The sequence below is a fragment of the Alligator sinensis genome, unplaced genomic scaffold (assembly GCF_000455745.1).
Source record: "Alligator sinensis unplaced genomic scaffold, ASM45574v1 scaffold220_1, whole genome shotgun sequence".
NCBI lineage: Eukaryota > Metazoa > Chordata > Crocodylia > Alligatoridae > Alligator > Alligator sinensis.
The window spans coordinates 826,884-843,746 of NW_005842136.1; the positions used below are offsets into that span (position 1 = coordinate 826,884).

General features: G+C 44.0%; 1 protein-coding gene across 6 annotated transcripts in view; it reads left to right on the plus strand.

Moving 5' to 3' along the window:
* The window catches only part of FARS2 (phenylalanyl-tRNA synthetase 2, mitochondrial), a 424,763-nt gene that overhangs the window by 260,742 nt on the left and 147,158 nt on the right, over positions 1-16,863 (plus strand). For all 6 annotated transcript variants that reach the window (XM_025205991.1, XM_025205989.1, XM_025205990.1 and 3 more), the window contains one exon: positions 16,494-16,645. In XM_025205991.1, the coding sequence (XP_025061776.1) occupies positions 16,494-16,645 (152 nt within the window). The remainder of the gene's footprint in view (positions 1-16,493; positions 16,646-16,863) is intronic.

Genomic DNA, 16,863 nt, shown 5'->3' on the forward strand with positions numbered 1-16,863 from the left:
ATGTTATGATCTTACTCTTCAAGAAAGGGAAGAAGGAACTTTTGAAAAACTGGAGACCAATTATGCTCCTTAATATAAACTACAAGTTAATGGCCAATACACTGGCTTTGAGAATGAGGACAATGTCCAGAAGACCAACCAAATATGTGCAGTACCAGGTAGAAGGATCACAGAAGCCATCAGAGTGATCAGAGATAGTGTCCCACATCCAAGAGAGGAAAGCAAATACAGTTATAGGAAACCTAGATTTAGAAAAAGCATATGATAAAGTGGATCATGATTACATATTTGAGGTGCTAGGAAAAATGAGGTTCTCAGAGAAATGTATATGTTGGATAAGGTTATTGTATAGAGAACCACAGATTCAAGTCCAAATTAATGGGCACCTAAGTGGGGCCTTTAAAATCCATAGAGGAGTGAGACAAGGGTGCCCCGTGTCACTAGTACTACTTGTGTGTGGCATGGAACTGTTAGTACAGGGGTTGTCAACTGGGGGTACACGTACCGGTCCTAAGGGGTAAGTGCAGGCAGGTGGGGATGGAGCACCACCACCTCCCAGGAGCAGGGCTGGGGTGGGATGAGGGCAGTGGTGCCCCTCTGCAGAGCAGGGTAGCTTGCATGCAGCAGCCACCACTGCCATACACCTGCTCGGTGAGCTTCTCTGCCCTGTGGAGGGGCACTGCTGCCATCACCCCAGCCCGGTGTGCTTTCATGCCCCGCCCTGGCCCTGCTTCTGGGAGGTGGTAGCGCTCCATCCCTGCCTGCCCACGCGCCATTCCCAACTCCCTGCTCCATATCGGGCCATGCACTATCCCCGTCACTTGGTGTTCAGTTTCACGCTACCCCTCCCCTCCCCTTCCCCCCCGTGCTTGGCACCTGGCTGCCGGGGTACTTAGACTAAGAAAGTAAGAAAAGACAAGGTCAGAAGTGTACTAAAGATACTGGGAGGGGTGAGGTAAAATGAGTACTGTACATAGATGATATAAATGTAGTAGTTAAAGATAGACTTTCAATGGAAAGGGTGCTAAAGCATACATCACAGTATGGAAAAGTGATGGGGGCGCTAAACTAAATAGATCATAAAGCATGATAATGGGAGTGGAGAACTGGAGGGACTTGGAGAATTTGGGCCTTCAAATAAAAGAGAGAGAAATCAGAGTGCAAGGGATCTGGATGGGTGCCAGGGGGAAAGTGAATACAGCATGGAAAAAGGTGATGGCAAGGCTATGGCAAATACTTTGGTTATGGTCCAGGAGGACTCTGTCCTTTGCTGGAAAAGTGATGGTAGGTAAGGCTATTGCCGATTATTCTGTATATGGGAATTGTATTCTCACTGATGTGGTGGCAGATGGCAAAAGTACAGCAGGAAATATGCATGTTTTTCTGAAATGGCAAAACAGAAAGGATGGCTAGAGCTGAACTGTACAAAGCAAGAGAGATGGAGGGATGGGGGCTGCCAGACTTGGGATTGTTCGTCTGTGCAAAATATCTAAGCGTGATATGCAAGGCGGTGACAGAGGGAGAGTGGAAAGGAGTGTGTATAACCCAATTTCACACAGCTTCAATTTTGAGCGAATAGGGAGTATTTGGACTCTTTGAAGAGTCCATGGGCATGGCAATCATTGATTCATTACATCAGGATGGAAGGATTCATGCTGAGGTATAAAATAAAGAAGGTAGGGCTGGAGGTCTTGAAGGGTCATAAGAAATTGATGAAAGCAGTAAGGGAGAGATACAGGATGGTGCCAGTGTGAAACTTCACAGAAGGACAAGTGAAGAAGGTGTGAGGAGCGGTGGTGGGTAAACAACTAAAAGGTGAACATGCTGACCTAGCGTGGATTGTAAGAAATATCTTGCTGGTGAGAGAAGTGCAAAACAGATGGGGCTTGACAGGCTCATCAAGGTGCCGAAGGGAGAGGTATGGGGAAGAAGAAACAGTAGGACGTGTTTTGGGAGTGTACATATGCAAAGTGGGTGTGGGAAAGGCTCCGCTGCTTTCTGAGTGTCACCAAAATAAACTTGTCATTAGCGCAGGAGATGATTACTATATGGACTCATACCAAAGAGACTGGAAGAAACATTATTAAGAACTTTATTAGCATGTGTTAAGACTAGTTTATGGAAAGTAAGAAACCTCTGGGTGTTTAAGGGGTTAATTTTCACTGAAAAATAGTGCCTGAAGCTGGAGCTGCATAAACTGAAATACTACATTAATTGGGACAAGCAAGAGATCAGAGAGGAAGAGGTGGAGAAGTGGAGGAAAAGGGACTGGATACACTTGTTTCACTAAACCAACAGAGAGGACTGATGGGAGGGGCAGAGAGTTCCAGGCGGTCACCGAGGTAAGTTTTTTTTCATGGGGTTCTGTATGAAGAAAAACATTTGTGCAAGGGTTTGTTTTCTGTGGGAAGTTGATGTATGTTGTTTGCGGGTGAAATATATGTAGCTGTATGTTTTTGATGCATAGTTTCGTAGCTATGAAGTCATGGTAAAACCAGGATGCTCAATATGTGTTGCTTTGTAAGCGTAGGATAAGTATGTTTTTAATAATGCTTGAAAAGAAAAAGTTCCTATCAGCTTGTTTGCCCAATATGGGCCAGGTGTTTTATAGTCATGCTCAGTGTTAGCAGCATTTAATCAATTCCATAGCTGGTTTCCATTGCTGAGCACATGCTGCTTTTGGCCGCAGTTTAATGATAGACAGTGTATTTAATGAGGTTTCCTTGTAGGTTAATAACACAAGGGGCTTTTTTTCCCCAAGGTGAGGGGGAGTCATCTTATATTTGAGTAAATATGGTACTTCTTTGTATATTTTCTGGGAGTTGTGGGGGAGGGGAAGGAGTGCCAAAGAGGAGGGTTTGCCAGATCTTAATCAGATGCTGTCTGTAACCCAGTATTATTTAAATTGTGTCGACTGCTACTGATGAACAAGTCTGCCTTTCTGCCAAATGTACAATAAGTATTTGGCATATTGATCTCAGAAAGAGTGCCTGACATCCCTCCCCTTTCATAGCAGTAAGGGGATATTGATATTAGCTGTTATAGGTGGAATGGACACCTGTGTATTGTTTGATTGATTCCACATGCTTGTGAATATCGGCATTTGAATCAGTTACAGATTTTACAAGCAAGTGCTGGTTGTGCTTGGCTCTGGTTCTTGTTGGGGTTCACATCTGAAAGCAGAACAGCAGTACCAGACCTTCGTATGCGTTGTTATGCATAGACAAGAGATCAAACATTTCCAGTGAGACAATAGATATGTAAACTACCCAGGGTGTGTAAGAAATGTGTTGTGATGGAAGATCATTCAAAAATGGTGGTGACGGACAATGGAAACTTCACTTTGGCAGGAGAAAAATTAGAAAATGAAAATATTATAGTGACAACCAACTTCTGCTATATCTCATGGGAATCGGAGTCCATGTGTGTCACACTCCCATCCTCTTCTGTAGGCTAGGATCTATAGCTAGACTGTCTCCCTCCCATACTTATCCTTAACTGAGAAATGAATAGACTGGAAAATTGGGGAACATTTCTTTTGATTACATTTGAGTTATCAGGGTTCAGTAAAGAGGTGTTTTTTTATACTGATTTTTTTTACACGTGTTTGCTGGCATTCTCATTGGTACCAGATCTACAAATACACACTAGGTTACATCTGAACCATATAGAAGGAAAGCTTTCCCCACAAACAAAAGCTGCACAAGCCCAGTACGTGAACTCCAGGGAGCAACCAATGTGCAAAAATTATCCTGAGAAGGGGAAGGATTGGCAGGGCATGAGTCATGTCTCTGCTTTCCTTCCCAGTCTTGAGCTTGCAGAGTTGGTCACCTGTGCTATGAAGGAGCAAAACTATACCATTTAAAGGGATGATGGAGTGTGTCTGATCCCTGCTGCATGGTGCGGCGCATACAGTGCTACCCTGCCTCTGGAAACACAATCACTTTCAGCATTCCTTTGAGAAAATAAAACCATAGACCAGCCCCAGATACCACCTGTTGACATCCATGCCACAAATCTAGGTTGCAACATGCTCAAGGGTTTATCTGAATGTCTAATGGCATGCTCTGTAAAATAGCTTGTGCTGCATGCTGCAAAAGATTATGATCCTGCAAGGTGCAAAAAGGTCTCTACTCTTACTGGAAGTACTAGGGAACTAAAAGAAGACTGGGTCCATACTATGCATATTTGCCGGTATGATCATTTTTTTTCTATTGGACTTTTTCCTCTTTATTGCTCTGTGTGTGGATTTGCAGAGGTGTAACAGAGCTGCTGGGTGCCTGAGGCAGCAGCAGTGCATGGAAGCAACAACAACTTCTGCCTATAGATGCCACCAGCATGGTTGCATGGCTGTGGCAGCAGAGTTTATTCTTCCCCTTCCCTCACAGGTCAGTACCTGGGGCCATGGGCGGATCTAGGATTTTGAAAACAATGGTGCAGATAGTGTGGTGCATCAATACATATAACACAATGTATATTTTTCTGCATTTACAAAGAAACTAGAAGGGTTCCTAATATGCTAGGAGTGTAGGACTACATTATTCAGTTTAAGATTAAAGCAAAAACAAATATAACTTTACTGGAATGTGTAGTAATTTGCTATATCATCTATTGTGGGTAAAAAAAAAACGCAACAAACTAGGCAAAAACAATTAAAATATGCTATTTTGTTAGTTTTGTAGTCATTAGAATTAAATGCCCCTCTCTTTTTCAGATCTATAAAACTACTCTAGCCTTCTTGAGCATCTTGACAGTGCCTCCAATGCTTCACTGAAAGTTTTTTCTACACCTGAGTTAATATTCACTTGAGTTCATAGATTCATAGATTGTAGACTTGGAAGGGACCCAATGGATCATTGTGTCCGACCCCCTGCCCCTGGCAGGAAAGAGGACCGAGATCAGATGACCCCAGCCAGGTGACTATCTAGCTGCCTCTTGAAGACCTCCAAGTTAGGTGATAGTACCACCTTTCTTGGAAGCCCGTTCCAGATTCTGGCCACTCTTACTGTAAAAAATGTCTTCCTAATGTCTAACCTGAATCTACTCTCCACTAGTTTGTACCCATTATTCCCAGTTACACCCTGGGGCGCTCTGGTAAACAGTGCATCACCAATTCCCTGCTGTCCTCCCCTGATAAATGTACAGGTGGCCACAAGGTCACCCCTCAGCCATCTTTTGTATAGGCTGAAGTTGATCCAGATCTCTCAACCTCTCCTCGCAGGGTCTTTCACGGAGACCATTAATCATGCGGGTGGCCCTCCTCTGAACCCTTTCCAGATCCTCCGTGTCCCTCTTGAAGTGCAGCACCCAAAACTGGACACAGTACTCCAACTGCGGCCTGGCTAGAGCTGCATAGAGGGGGAGCATCACCTCCCTCGATCTGTTGGCCATGCATCTGCTAATACACGACAAAGTGCAATTGGCTTTGTTGATGGCCTCATTGCACTGCTGCCTTATGTTCATCATGGAGTCAACTATGACTCCAAGATCTCTCTCAGCCTCTAAGCTGCTCAGGAGGACATCCCCCAAACTGTAGGTGTGCTGGGGATCCCTCCTTCCTAGGTGCAGTACCTTACATTTATCTTTGTTGAATTGCATCCTATTACGTTCTGCCCATTGATCTAACCTGTCCAGGTCGGCCTGTAACTGCTTCCTGCCCTCTGGTGTATTAACTTTGCCCCATAATTTGGTATCATCTGTGAACTTGGAGAGGTTGCTCAACACACCCTTGTCCAAATCACTGATGAAGATATTAAATAATATCAGCCCAAGGACTGAATCCTGTGGGACCCAATGCCCACCTCCTTCCAGGTTAAAAATGAGTTAACACTTCTAACAGTCTGCAGGGCTGTGAAATAGGAGCTCCATTACTAGGAGCCACTAGCAGACAGCCGAATAGGGAAGATAAAACAGTTTAATCAGTGGAACATCAAGACCATTAAAAAGAAAAGAGGGCCATTAACACCTGTGGAATGAGAATTTAAAAGTAATCAGGTAGATTACAAGATCCACCCTGTCTGGGGCTGCTGCCCCTGGTTGTTCCACTTCAGTTATGCGACAGTAGATCTGGATTTAAAAAAAAAGACATGGAAATGTCCTTGTGAAGGGGGTAGAAACCTGATTGTAACAGAGTGCTATGGCTGGAAATTTAAAACTATGATAACCAAGGAATTCAAAGTGTTGCTTTCTGTAGTGATTCTAATTTGGCTACCCTGAGCCTCAAAGAGAGAGCATAAATTTAACAACATGTATGCTAATACAGAATAGTACATTACCTAGCAAGGGGACTACATTTCAAATGCAAATCTGAGTTGTATGCCTGTTGTGTATTTATATTTCCTATGACAACACTGGATTGGCATAACTTCAGCATTGAATATATTGAGTACTATTTAGCTATTATAGGAATATAAGTTTTCATTTCAGTGAGAATATTATGTCACATTAAAACCCTCTGTAGTTTGACTATTGTGGAATTGCTAACCCACTTTTTGGTGCATGTCATTGTTAAACTTGTATTTGCGTCATAGCTGTCAAAATACAAGTTCAGCTTTTTTCTCACTTTATAGTTCATCGTGATTCTTCCATAGTGTCATCCTGTCAGTGCACAGTAGCAGGGAGAGAATTTTAGTTAAACACTGCATCAAGAAGCGTCTCCTGTCCCCTCAATGTGCTTCAGTTTGGTCACTGGCTTTGGGAAAAAGATATTTTCGTAAAGTCAAGTGTCTGCAAAAAGCCATGGAATGATACTAGCTTTTTAGACCTATGAGATAGGAGAAAATATTCTTTTCTGGTGACTGGTATGCTTTTAATGTTAGCTTCATTTTTAGAATCAACTGCTCCCCATCTTTAGACAGCCGTCCCCTCAAGAGGAAGGAGGTATAGTATCCAGCTCTTTTTGCCTTATAAATAGAGGGGCTTTTTTGCACTTCCTCTCTTGTGTACTGCCTCAATAAGCTGCAGCAGTACAGTTAGTGACCAAAGCTCTATGGGCACGAGCAGAGAATCCCTTTGTGATCTGTACTAGTTCTCTTTGCCCGAATCCAACACCTGGTTATTCCTACAAATCTGGCAATGTACAGAGAGGCTCTAGTCAAAGCCAATGATTCCTAAAGGGTGTGCCATGGTACACTAGTGTGCTGCAAGAACAGTGGATGTGTGCTGCAAAAATGATACATTACCAGTATCACAGAGCCATGCCATCCAGAAAATGGCATGAGGCTCCAGAAAATGACTCTAGAGGGGGAGCAGTAGTAATTAGCTCTGCCAGTACACCCTGCCACCAAATTTCTAATCTCTGCACAGTGGACCAGGCACCAGCTGGACCAGGCCTGCACAGTTGGATCAGACCCAAGGACCAGATCCAGCCTGGAGACCAATCCAGCCCTGTACATCCAGCCTACAAGGCCAAAACTTTGGGCACCACTGTGCAAGTCTTATATACGTGCACCATTTGTGAAAGTTAAATGTGTTGCCAGCTTGAATCCAGAAAAAAGGGGGTGCCCCAGGTGTCAAAAAACTGGGAAACACTGCTCCAAGCAATTGGGCCCAGATTCACAAAGATATTTAGGCACTTGATTCCCAGTGAAATCAGACCTGATAGTATTAATAATAAATCAGTCATTTCTGCTCCTGGGTATCAGAGTAGATCTACAGGCTGCATGTGGAGCATCTGAGACTGGCTCCAGGGCCTGGGACCCATCCCACATGCAATGCTTTCCCTGGCTGTTGTGGGACCCATACCATGTGTGAAGCCTGTCCTAGGGGATCAGTGCCACACAGTGTCTGCCTCAGCCACTCCAGGATGTGTGCCACACCGTATGCAGTGCCTCTTCCAGGACCCATGCCACATGCAATGCCTGTTCCAGTCAGTCTAGGATCTATGCCACACATGGCACCTGCTCCAGCCACTCCAGGACCCACGTTACATGTGGTGCTTACTGTGGCAGTTCCAGGATCTGCACAACATGCAGCACCCACTTCAGGGCCTGCACCACCCATTTCAGCGAGTTTGGGATCTGCACCACATGCAGTGCTTCTTTAGCCAATCCAGAACCTGCACTGCCTGCAGCACCCACAGGCAGGCACCGTGTGCATCACAGGTCCTGGAGCAGCTGCTGTAGGCAGCCACTGCATGTGGCCCATATCACAGATGAGCCTTGAACAGGTGTCATATCCAGCATGGGTCCCAGGGTGGGCACCACACGTTCTGGATCCAGGATGTACAGGCGTGAGTGGGGGATGGTGCATGGGCCCAATCTGGCCTGGGGACTGGCTCCACAACTATCATTTGGCCCAGGGTGCCAGGTGAGTTTCATAGTTTCGTAGTTGGTAGGGTTGGAAGGGACCTGAGCAGATCATCAAGTCTGACCCCCTGCCATGGGTGGGAAAGAATGCTAGGGTCAAACGACCCCAGCAAGGTGATTGTCTAGCCTCCTTCTGAAGACCCCCAGGGTAGGAGCGAGCACCACTTCCCTTGGAAGTTGGTTCCAGCTCCTAGCTGCCCAGACAGTGAAGTAGTGCCTCTTGATATCTAGCCTGAATCTATTCTCAGTCAACTTATGGCCGTTGTTCCTTGTTACACCCGGTAGTGCTTGGGGGAACAGGGACTCTCCCATTGCCTGCTGGTCCCCCTTGGCAAGTTTATAGGCGGCCACCAGATCCCCTCTCAGCCTTCTTTTGTGGAGGCTGAACAGGTTCAGGTCCTGTAGCCTCTCCTCGTAGGGCCTGCCCTGCTGCCCCTGATCATGTGAGTGGCCCTCCTCTGGACCCTCTCGATGCTGTCACATCCCTCCTGAAGTGCAGCGCCCAGAACTGGATGCAGTACTCCAACTGCGGCCTGACCAATGTTGCATAGAGGGGGAGGATCACCTCCTTGGACCTGCTCGTGATGCATCTGATGCATGACAAGGTGCAGTTGGCTCTACTGACTGCATCCTCACGTTGGTGGCCCATGTTTATCTTGGAATCAATAATGACTCCAAGGTCCTTTTCTGCCTCTGTGCTGATGAGAAGGGAGTTCCCCAGCTTGTAGATATGCTGCTGGTTCTTCCTCCCCAGGTGCATCACCTTGCACTTGTCAGTGTTGAAACCCATCCTGTTCTCATCTGCCCACCCCTGTAACCTGTCCAGGTCTAGCTGTAGCCTGTCCCTCCCTTCTAACGTGCCCACTTCTTCCCACATCTTAGTGTCATCCGCAAGCTTGAACAAGGTGCTTTTTACCCCCTCGTCCAAGTCGCTGATGAAGATGTTGAACAGTGTGGGCCTGAGGACTGAGCCCCAGGGAACCCCACTGCCCACATCCCTCCAGGTTGAAAATGACCTATCCACCACCACTCTCTGGGTGCAGCCCTCCAGCAGATTTGCGACCCATCTGTCTGTGTAGGCATCGACACCACAGTCGCCTAATTTTTTGATGAGAATGGGGTGAGAGACAGTGTCAAAGGCCTTCCTAAAGTCCAGAAAGACCACGTCCACTGTGACACCTGCATCCAAGGATTTTGTGACCTGGTCGTAGAAGGCCACTAGGTTGGTCTGACAGGACCTGCCCCTAATGAACCCATGTTTTTTGCCCCTGAGCATAATTTCCTCTGCTGGCCCCTCACAGATGTGCTCCTGGATAATTTTCTCAAAGAGCTTCCCCAGGACTGAGGTAAGACTAATGGGCCTATAGTTTCCTGGGTCCTCCTTCCTCCCTTTTTTGAAAATAGGGACCACATTGGCCCTTTTCCAATCCTCTGGCACCTCTCCAGAGCACCATGAGTGCTTGTAGAGCTGTGCCAGGGGTCCCACAATGTCCTCTACCAATTCCCTCAGCACCTTTGAGTGGAGATCATTTGGACCCACCGATCTGAAGATGTCCAGTCTCACCAGAAGTTCCCTGACCAGGTCCTGTCTGACCCTGGGCCCAGCTGTATCCCTCTTGAGTTTGTCTGGGATTCCGGGGGAGGGGGATGTCCCAGTCCCTGCTCAGAAATATGGAGGCAAATAATTTGTTAAAGAGGTCAGCTTTATCATCTGGTACAACCACCAGATTGCCAAACGTGTCCTGCAGGGGTCCCATGTTACCCGCTGCCTTTTTACTCCCTATGTATTTAAAAAAGGACTTCTTGTTTGATATCCCTGACATAAAACCATAGGAATTAGGCATGTATATATCTTTGTGGATATGGCCCTTAGTTATCAAGGTGATAGACATCTCAGATACATGTAATACATGCAGATAGATATGTTCTGTGGTTTGGCAGAGCAAGAAGTTATAATTAGGATGCCCTTTTGCTCATGTTTTCAAATAAGACAGTAAAAGGACCTCTGGGGCGGGGGAAAGAAATGCCTGTAGTTTTAGTATGTATTCTTTTTGTTCTTAATCAGGGACATTCAGAACATGATTTATGGCTTATTGTTTTTCTTGTTATCTAACAGTAATTTTTTTTATCAGCAGGCATAGACCCACAGTGTTTCTATTTTGTTATAATAAAGACATTTAATAATTCAATACTCACCTCTAAGCATTTGGCTTTGGATGACTGCATAATGTCACCTCAGTATTTACAGTATTTGCTAAAATACTACCTGATGGAAATACATTACTGTTAGTTCAAGTCTTGGAGTAGCCTTATTTAATTTTCTCCGACTATTGCAAATTGTTGAAGATGTGTACACTATAATATCTAAAACTGGAGGGAAGAAGGAAATCTAAAATAGCATGGTTAAAATACTTATTGTATACAATACTGTGGATTGGGTAAAGCAAATTAGTATAGGGATTGAAGTACATCACAGAAACATAGCAAGCTTGAGCAATATCTGGCAATCTTCAGGTAATATTAATCCTGCTATTTTTTGAGCCACACAAAAATCTTTTAAAAAATTGACAGGGGGTATGGATAGGGTGACAGTACTTGTCTGTGGCCTTGGACTTTTGGAAAGAAACTGTCAGGAAATCCTGTTGTTTCAAATGAAGACTCTGTTTTATCAGGTAAGGGTTGGCAAGCAGGGCTCAGAAGCAGCTGGAGCCCATTAACCTCTCAGGAAACAAGACTAGGGCATACAAAAGGAGAAGGAAGTCAGTAGATGGCTGCTGAGCCTGGCTGTATTGACAGACAGCTGTACTGAAGGGAGAAGGTTGCTTGCAGAAAAGATTTTTGAGACAACTATTAATTTGTTTTACACTTTGAGGAACAGGAATTTGGGCCCTGCTGTTTGCCTTAAACCCAAAAGTGGAAGGAGCTTTTTGAGTTTTGGGCAGAGAGAAATAGAATCAGTTTGGATAAAAACTGTTTTTTATCTTCTCTCTTCCCCACCTTCAAACATTTGTGCTAAGTACAGACTTTCAAAAAGCCCAAGGCTGAATCGATTCAATCTTTGCAGGTTAGTCTGAGCTGCATAGATTGAAGTGATAAGCAAAGGAACAGACATTCACTTTTGATTCTGGAAATGCAGCCACATGCCTGCAGTGGCCCAGGCCAAAACCCAGGGGATGCTAGAGCACACCTCCATGCTCAGCTGGAGCAGAAAGCTTGGACCAAGGCTAGACTGCCTATCCTGCGAGATGGGGGGGCTTGCAGGGGAAGTGCGAAGCATCCTGGGGTGCTGAGGGACTGTGAGTTAACCTGAATCTGGAGGGGATCTGGGATGGAAGTTCAATAAACCAATTAAACCTAAATCAATTAAATCTGATGCTACATCTGTCCGGGTTTATCTTAAACTGTTTTTGGCCATTTTGAAAGGGGTTTATGTGCACTGAACTTCTGTTGCATTACAGATTTGAACTTATATCACTATCACTTTTACTGGTTTATGTGTAATTTCTGGCCCTAGCCTTACTCATATTTTCAAACAGAACAGTTCTGAGATGTGGGATAGTTTGGCCAAGGGCTCTTTGCAGGGCAGGCCCACAATTTTTGCCTCCTGCAAGATATAGTTTTGGTGTCCCCCCAATCCAAAATCAAAATTCAGGTTAATTGCGGTATAAACTCACTGAAATAAAATAGTCGTGGCCAGGCTGCACGCACATGGGCTGCACTGCAGGGGGTGTGGGGTGGGGGTAACATGTGCTGGGGATGCCTGGGTTCCCTCCCCGGGGCTGGGGCCCGGGACGGAGTGGAGCTGGGAACTCCTCATCTGGGAAGGGGCTCTCTGCCTGCATCGAGCCCTTTAAACATAGCGCAGGTAGTGGGTGGCAAACGGGGCATGGCCCCTTGGCTGCAGGACCCCCTGTGGACGCAGGATAGGATTGCCCAGCCCTGCCTCTTTGCTTCCCTCTCCCTCCATGTGAAAGGCTTTTCGGATCTTCCCTCGTTTTTTTTCCATTGCTGTTTTCAGCTGGCCTTTAGGGTTTCCACAAAGGGCTGGTCCCAGTTGTTTTCTTCACAGGGCTCTTGGGTGTGCGCAAGTGGTCGTGGGCTTAGATGGCCATCTCCCATTTATTTGCAGAATGAAGGGAGAGCCTCTTGTTTTCAGCCATTTCAGGGGTTTGTACCGAGTCACAACAATTTATGATCTAGCAAAAGAATGGGAATTTGTACAGTATGTTCTCTGGGATATAAGTTAAAGGACCAAAACATTTGAAATCAACAGGGCTTGGTGATGTATAAGGGAGAAGATAAGTGCTCAGCACTTTTGAAATTCAAGCCACTTATTTAGATGCTTACATTTGCTCTCAAGAACATAAACTCAGGAGAGTCTTGACATATTTTTTTTATATGCTTTTCACTTGTGGGTAGGGGTAATGGTCAAATACATATCATGTAGCTTTAGAGCTAGTACTCTATTGAATACACTTATGGGTCACTTGAGACCAAATTTGATACTAACTTATACCTCAGCAGTGCTGTTGACTGCAGGGAGGTGAAAAAGAGTGACAATAATATGAGAATATTGCCCTTTAATATAACAGAGATTTCTATACCATGCATCTATGAGTGCAAGAATACAGCACACCAAAACATTAAAGGTCAGTGAGGTGTCTATTAATTGTTTTATAGCAACTAAACAGCATGACCCAATCCAGACATGTAGGTACAAGTGGTTTGCGGCATCACAAAACTCTTTGTGACCCCACAAACCACAAACATTGCACATTAAACTATGCGTGCTGCTGCTAATTTGCTACCAGGACCCCCTGTACTGAGGCACCGTGCACCCCAGCCAGCCACTCACCGGACTTACTGCTCTCCTGTCTCTGTGTGCCTCAGTGCAAAGGCTGTGCTGTTCTGTGGCTGGCACGGGGGCTCCGCAGCACAGCCCTCACGTGGAGGCATGCAGAGACAGGGAAGCAGCCAGCCCAGGGCTGTCTGCTCCTGCATCTCAAGCCACACTGTTCTGGGGCACAGGGTGTCTCAGTGTGGGGGCTCCACAGCATGCCGAGACAGGGGAGCGGGCACATGCCCTGTCTCCACATGCCGCTGCCTTGCTGGCTGCGACGCAGAGCGTCTCAGCCTGGAGGCTGCCTGCTGGCTAGCTCCACAGTGAGGCACCCTGTGCCCCAGCCAGCCCCCCCTGCAGCACATGGAGCAGCAGGACAATATGTCCCACTGCAAAGCACATGGGCAGGTGCATGCACTGTGGCACAAAGCAGCACAAATTTGTGCTGCTACTGTTTGTGCTGCTGCAAACTCATGCCCCTACTCGTGTGGGTGAGACCTATTAGTTCATTTGTCCTTCTAGTCCCATTTTAAATAATGAATCAGTTACATCTGTGCACCCTATAAATTGATTTCATGGATTGCTATGTTTAGGGGTGGAAGGATGAGATAATTATATCAAGTTAGAAGGGCAAGGTAGTTATTGAATGTCAGTTTATCCATGATAATCATTTTATGTGAAAAAAACACACCTCTTTCCGCCCTCCCAAACAATTTCTCGTATTTTACAGAACAGTTCTGAGCCATGGGAAAGTTTGATAGAAGCCACCTTCTGCTCCTTCTAGTTTCCCTTTGGTATAGCTGCCACTTACCATGTGATAGAGCAGGCACACAAAACAGTTACCATACATCAGCCAACGAATGGCAAATCTCTTGTTTTGACTCAGTGTAATTGTTTCATCTGTCCACATCCTACTTTTCCTGTACACTAGGTGATTCAGGGACAGACCCAGATATTGCCTGTATTTACATCCATCAGTACTTTGTCTTTGATTCGTAGTCTGCTTCAGTTCAATAGTACACAAAAGTATGGTTACTGCCAGGTGGGTTTGCATTGGTTGACCTTATTGGTATATATGCTCTTTAGTCTAGCTAGGAAAGACAGGGCTGCTTCTGTATTTTTGGCTCAGTTCTGCTTCCAATGAAATCAATAGCAAAACATCCATGGAATTTGGCACCATTTGGTTTCAGAACATTCATGGACAACCTTCAAGTGTATTTTTTCTGTATTGCCGTACTTATCAGAGTGAAATAATTAGGAATGCTCGATCTGAGGTAGCTGCTTCTCCAGTCAAACCAAATCTTCTTGTCTAAAATCTTAAATCACAACTTTGGATCCTTTAATGGTTTGGGTACTAATCCCTAAATACCTTGAAATTACCTCAATTCACTGAGATTCTTTGCTGGAGAATATAACAGTAAACTATGTGGAGGGAAAAAGATAGCAGGGCTCTTATCATGCTGATACCATTGTGCATTTGAATTCCATATCATTCGTTAACTGCAGAGTGTCGCATTCACAGGTTTGGCTTTGGTGTAGTGGAGCAGTGGTATACCTTTATTCATTAGCTTTTGGGATTTTATGAAGGGCTTCTGCATGCTGCCTTTTTTTTTGCAGGTTTTTTTGAAACTGGTGTACAGGAGATGAATTCGTTTGACAGGTTTATTCATGTAATAACTTGGATAATCATTTGTAATTCACAGTTTAATTCACTAGAGGGTTATTAATTTAAAACTTGGCCTGTATTCCTTATCAGCTATTCATTGAAGGGTTTACACCTTCCACAATGGGATTTGTGTAAATCAGCACATTGTAAATTTGCCTTTCTAACAGGTTTATTGCTTTATCAGGTATTCACTTAGGATTTCACTATTCTGTCATAAAACATTCCCAGACACAGAATACATTTTTACTGATATAATCTACTATGTCGACCGAGACATACACATCAGCTGTCATATATGTATAAGAATAAAAAGACCTATTTACTCTTGCAGGACCCAAGGATCCAATGCAAATGTACTCAATTTAGATGCAGTCCATTGCTACTAAAGATCAGGGAATGAGATATCACATAGTTGAGACAGTTAAGTACTGAGAAAGGAAACTATTTCTGTGTGGTTCAACTTTTCTGTAAACATATATTCTTTAGAAGAGAAAAAAAAATGAGACTGACCCAAAGCCCAGCAATTCTGGCCCTAAAAGTTCAGTTCTAATAAACGTTTGTCTCACTTTCAGAATCATAGGTAGAAAATGTCAGGTTCTGCAGCCCTGACCAATTAGATCAAGAGACAGAGTTTTCCAGACAGAAGCTAAAATGCTACATTTGCCAAAGAACATATAGTAACCCTTATGAAAAAGAGTTTCTTTGACAATAACCTGTATTCTTTTTAAATAGGAAATCTTCTGTTTTATCTGAAGCACTAGAGCACTAGAGGAATTTAACTGATCCCCCATTTTTTTAGTCTAAACATGCTTGCTTTAATCTACAAATATGAAGGTATCAAGAACAGTATATCAGATTTATTCAGCATTAAATTGGATATTACAAAATATAAACATAGCTGGTTAAAAAAAGAAAACAAAGGGAAAAACTGCCAGGAGAATGTAAATGAGACAAGAGTCTTTGCATTTGTGCGATATCTTTAAAACTGATTTGAAGTACAATTCTAAACTGAAAATTATTGTATTGAAAGGATCTCTTCTTAGTGAACATCCCTGCTCCCTCTATGTCCTCGGTTCATAAATGTTGATTCTAGTGATCAAAATAAGTTCTTGCTACTCTTTATTCTTGCTGAAGTGCAGGGCCACTGTACCTAGGAAAGAGGCAGTTGAAGTTCGTTCTTGCTCACAAGTAATTATCAGAATTAATATTCTGGCTGTGGAGCCAAATCTGACTTTTGGGCACATCTATGTGTTCAACCTTGTTGAGCAGAAGACAGAGTTGCACAGGTACACTCACCATGCTTGCCTTACAGAATATTAGCTACCAGGGATGATGTGCAAAATGGGATGAATGTGCTGAAATGGCAGCTTGAAGAAATGTATTTGTTCTTGTAAAATGAGCAAACTTGATGGGAAAGCATTGAGAAAGCACATTTATGGCATGTGGCATACCCTTTTTGGGGAGTCATTCAGCACATTCAGAGGTACATTTTGGTTATTTGTCAATTCAATTTGTGCTTCTAAAACCAATGCCCAAAGTTTCAAAATTTGCAGGAATTAAATCATTGAACACTTAAATTAGATATAACTGTAAGTATAAAAGAAAATGTTATGTAAGTCTGTCCGAATCAAACATATAAACAAGACCATGCAGTGTTTTTGTTTTTGTTTGTCTTTCTTAGCCACTCAGCAAATATCCTCCTTTAATAAATGACATCGCCTTTTGGCTGCCTTCTGAGAAATACTCTGAAAATGATTTCTGTGAGTTAGTCCGAAACATCGGCGGAGACCTGGTAGAAAAGGTTGATCTCATTGATAAATTCACACATCCAAAGTAAGTAAAGCTCTTGAAATATCTGTTGTCAGAAGTTAAATGTTATGTAAAAAATATAAAAATTATTAAAATGGTTGTATACTTAGTATTTATAGCTCCAACATTTTATGTGGTTTTCCCCCCAAAATAAACATTGTTTATTTAGGAAAAAATAACCTTGTTTTTAAAGCAGTGATTCTTAACCAGGGTGCCTTGAGATCCTTTCATGGGTGCTGCAG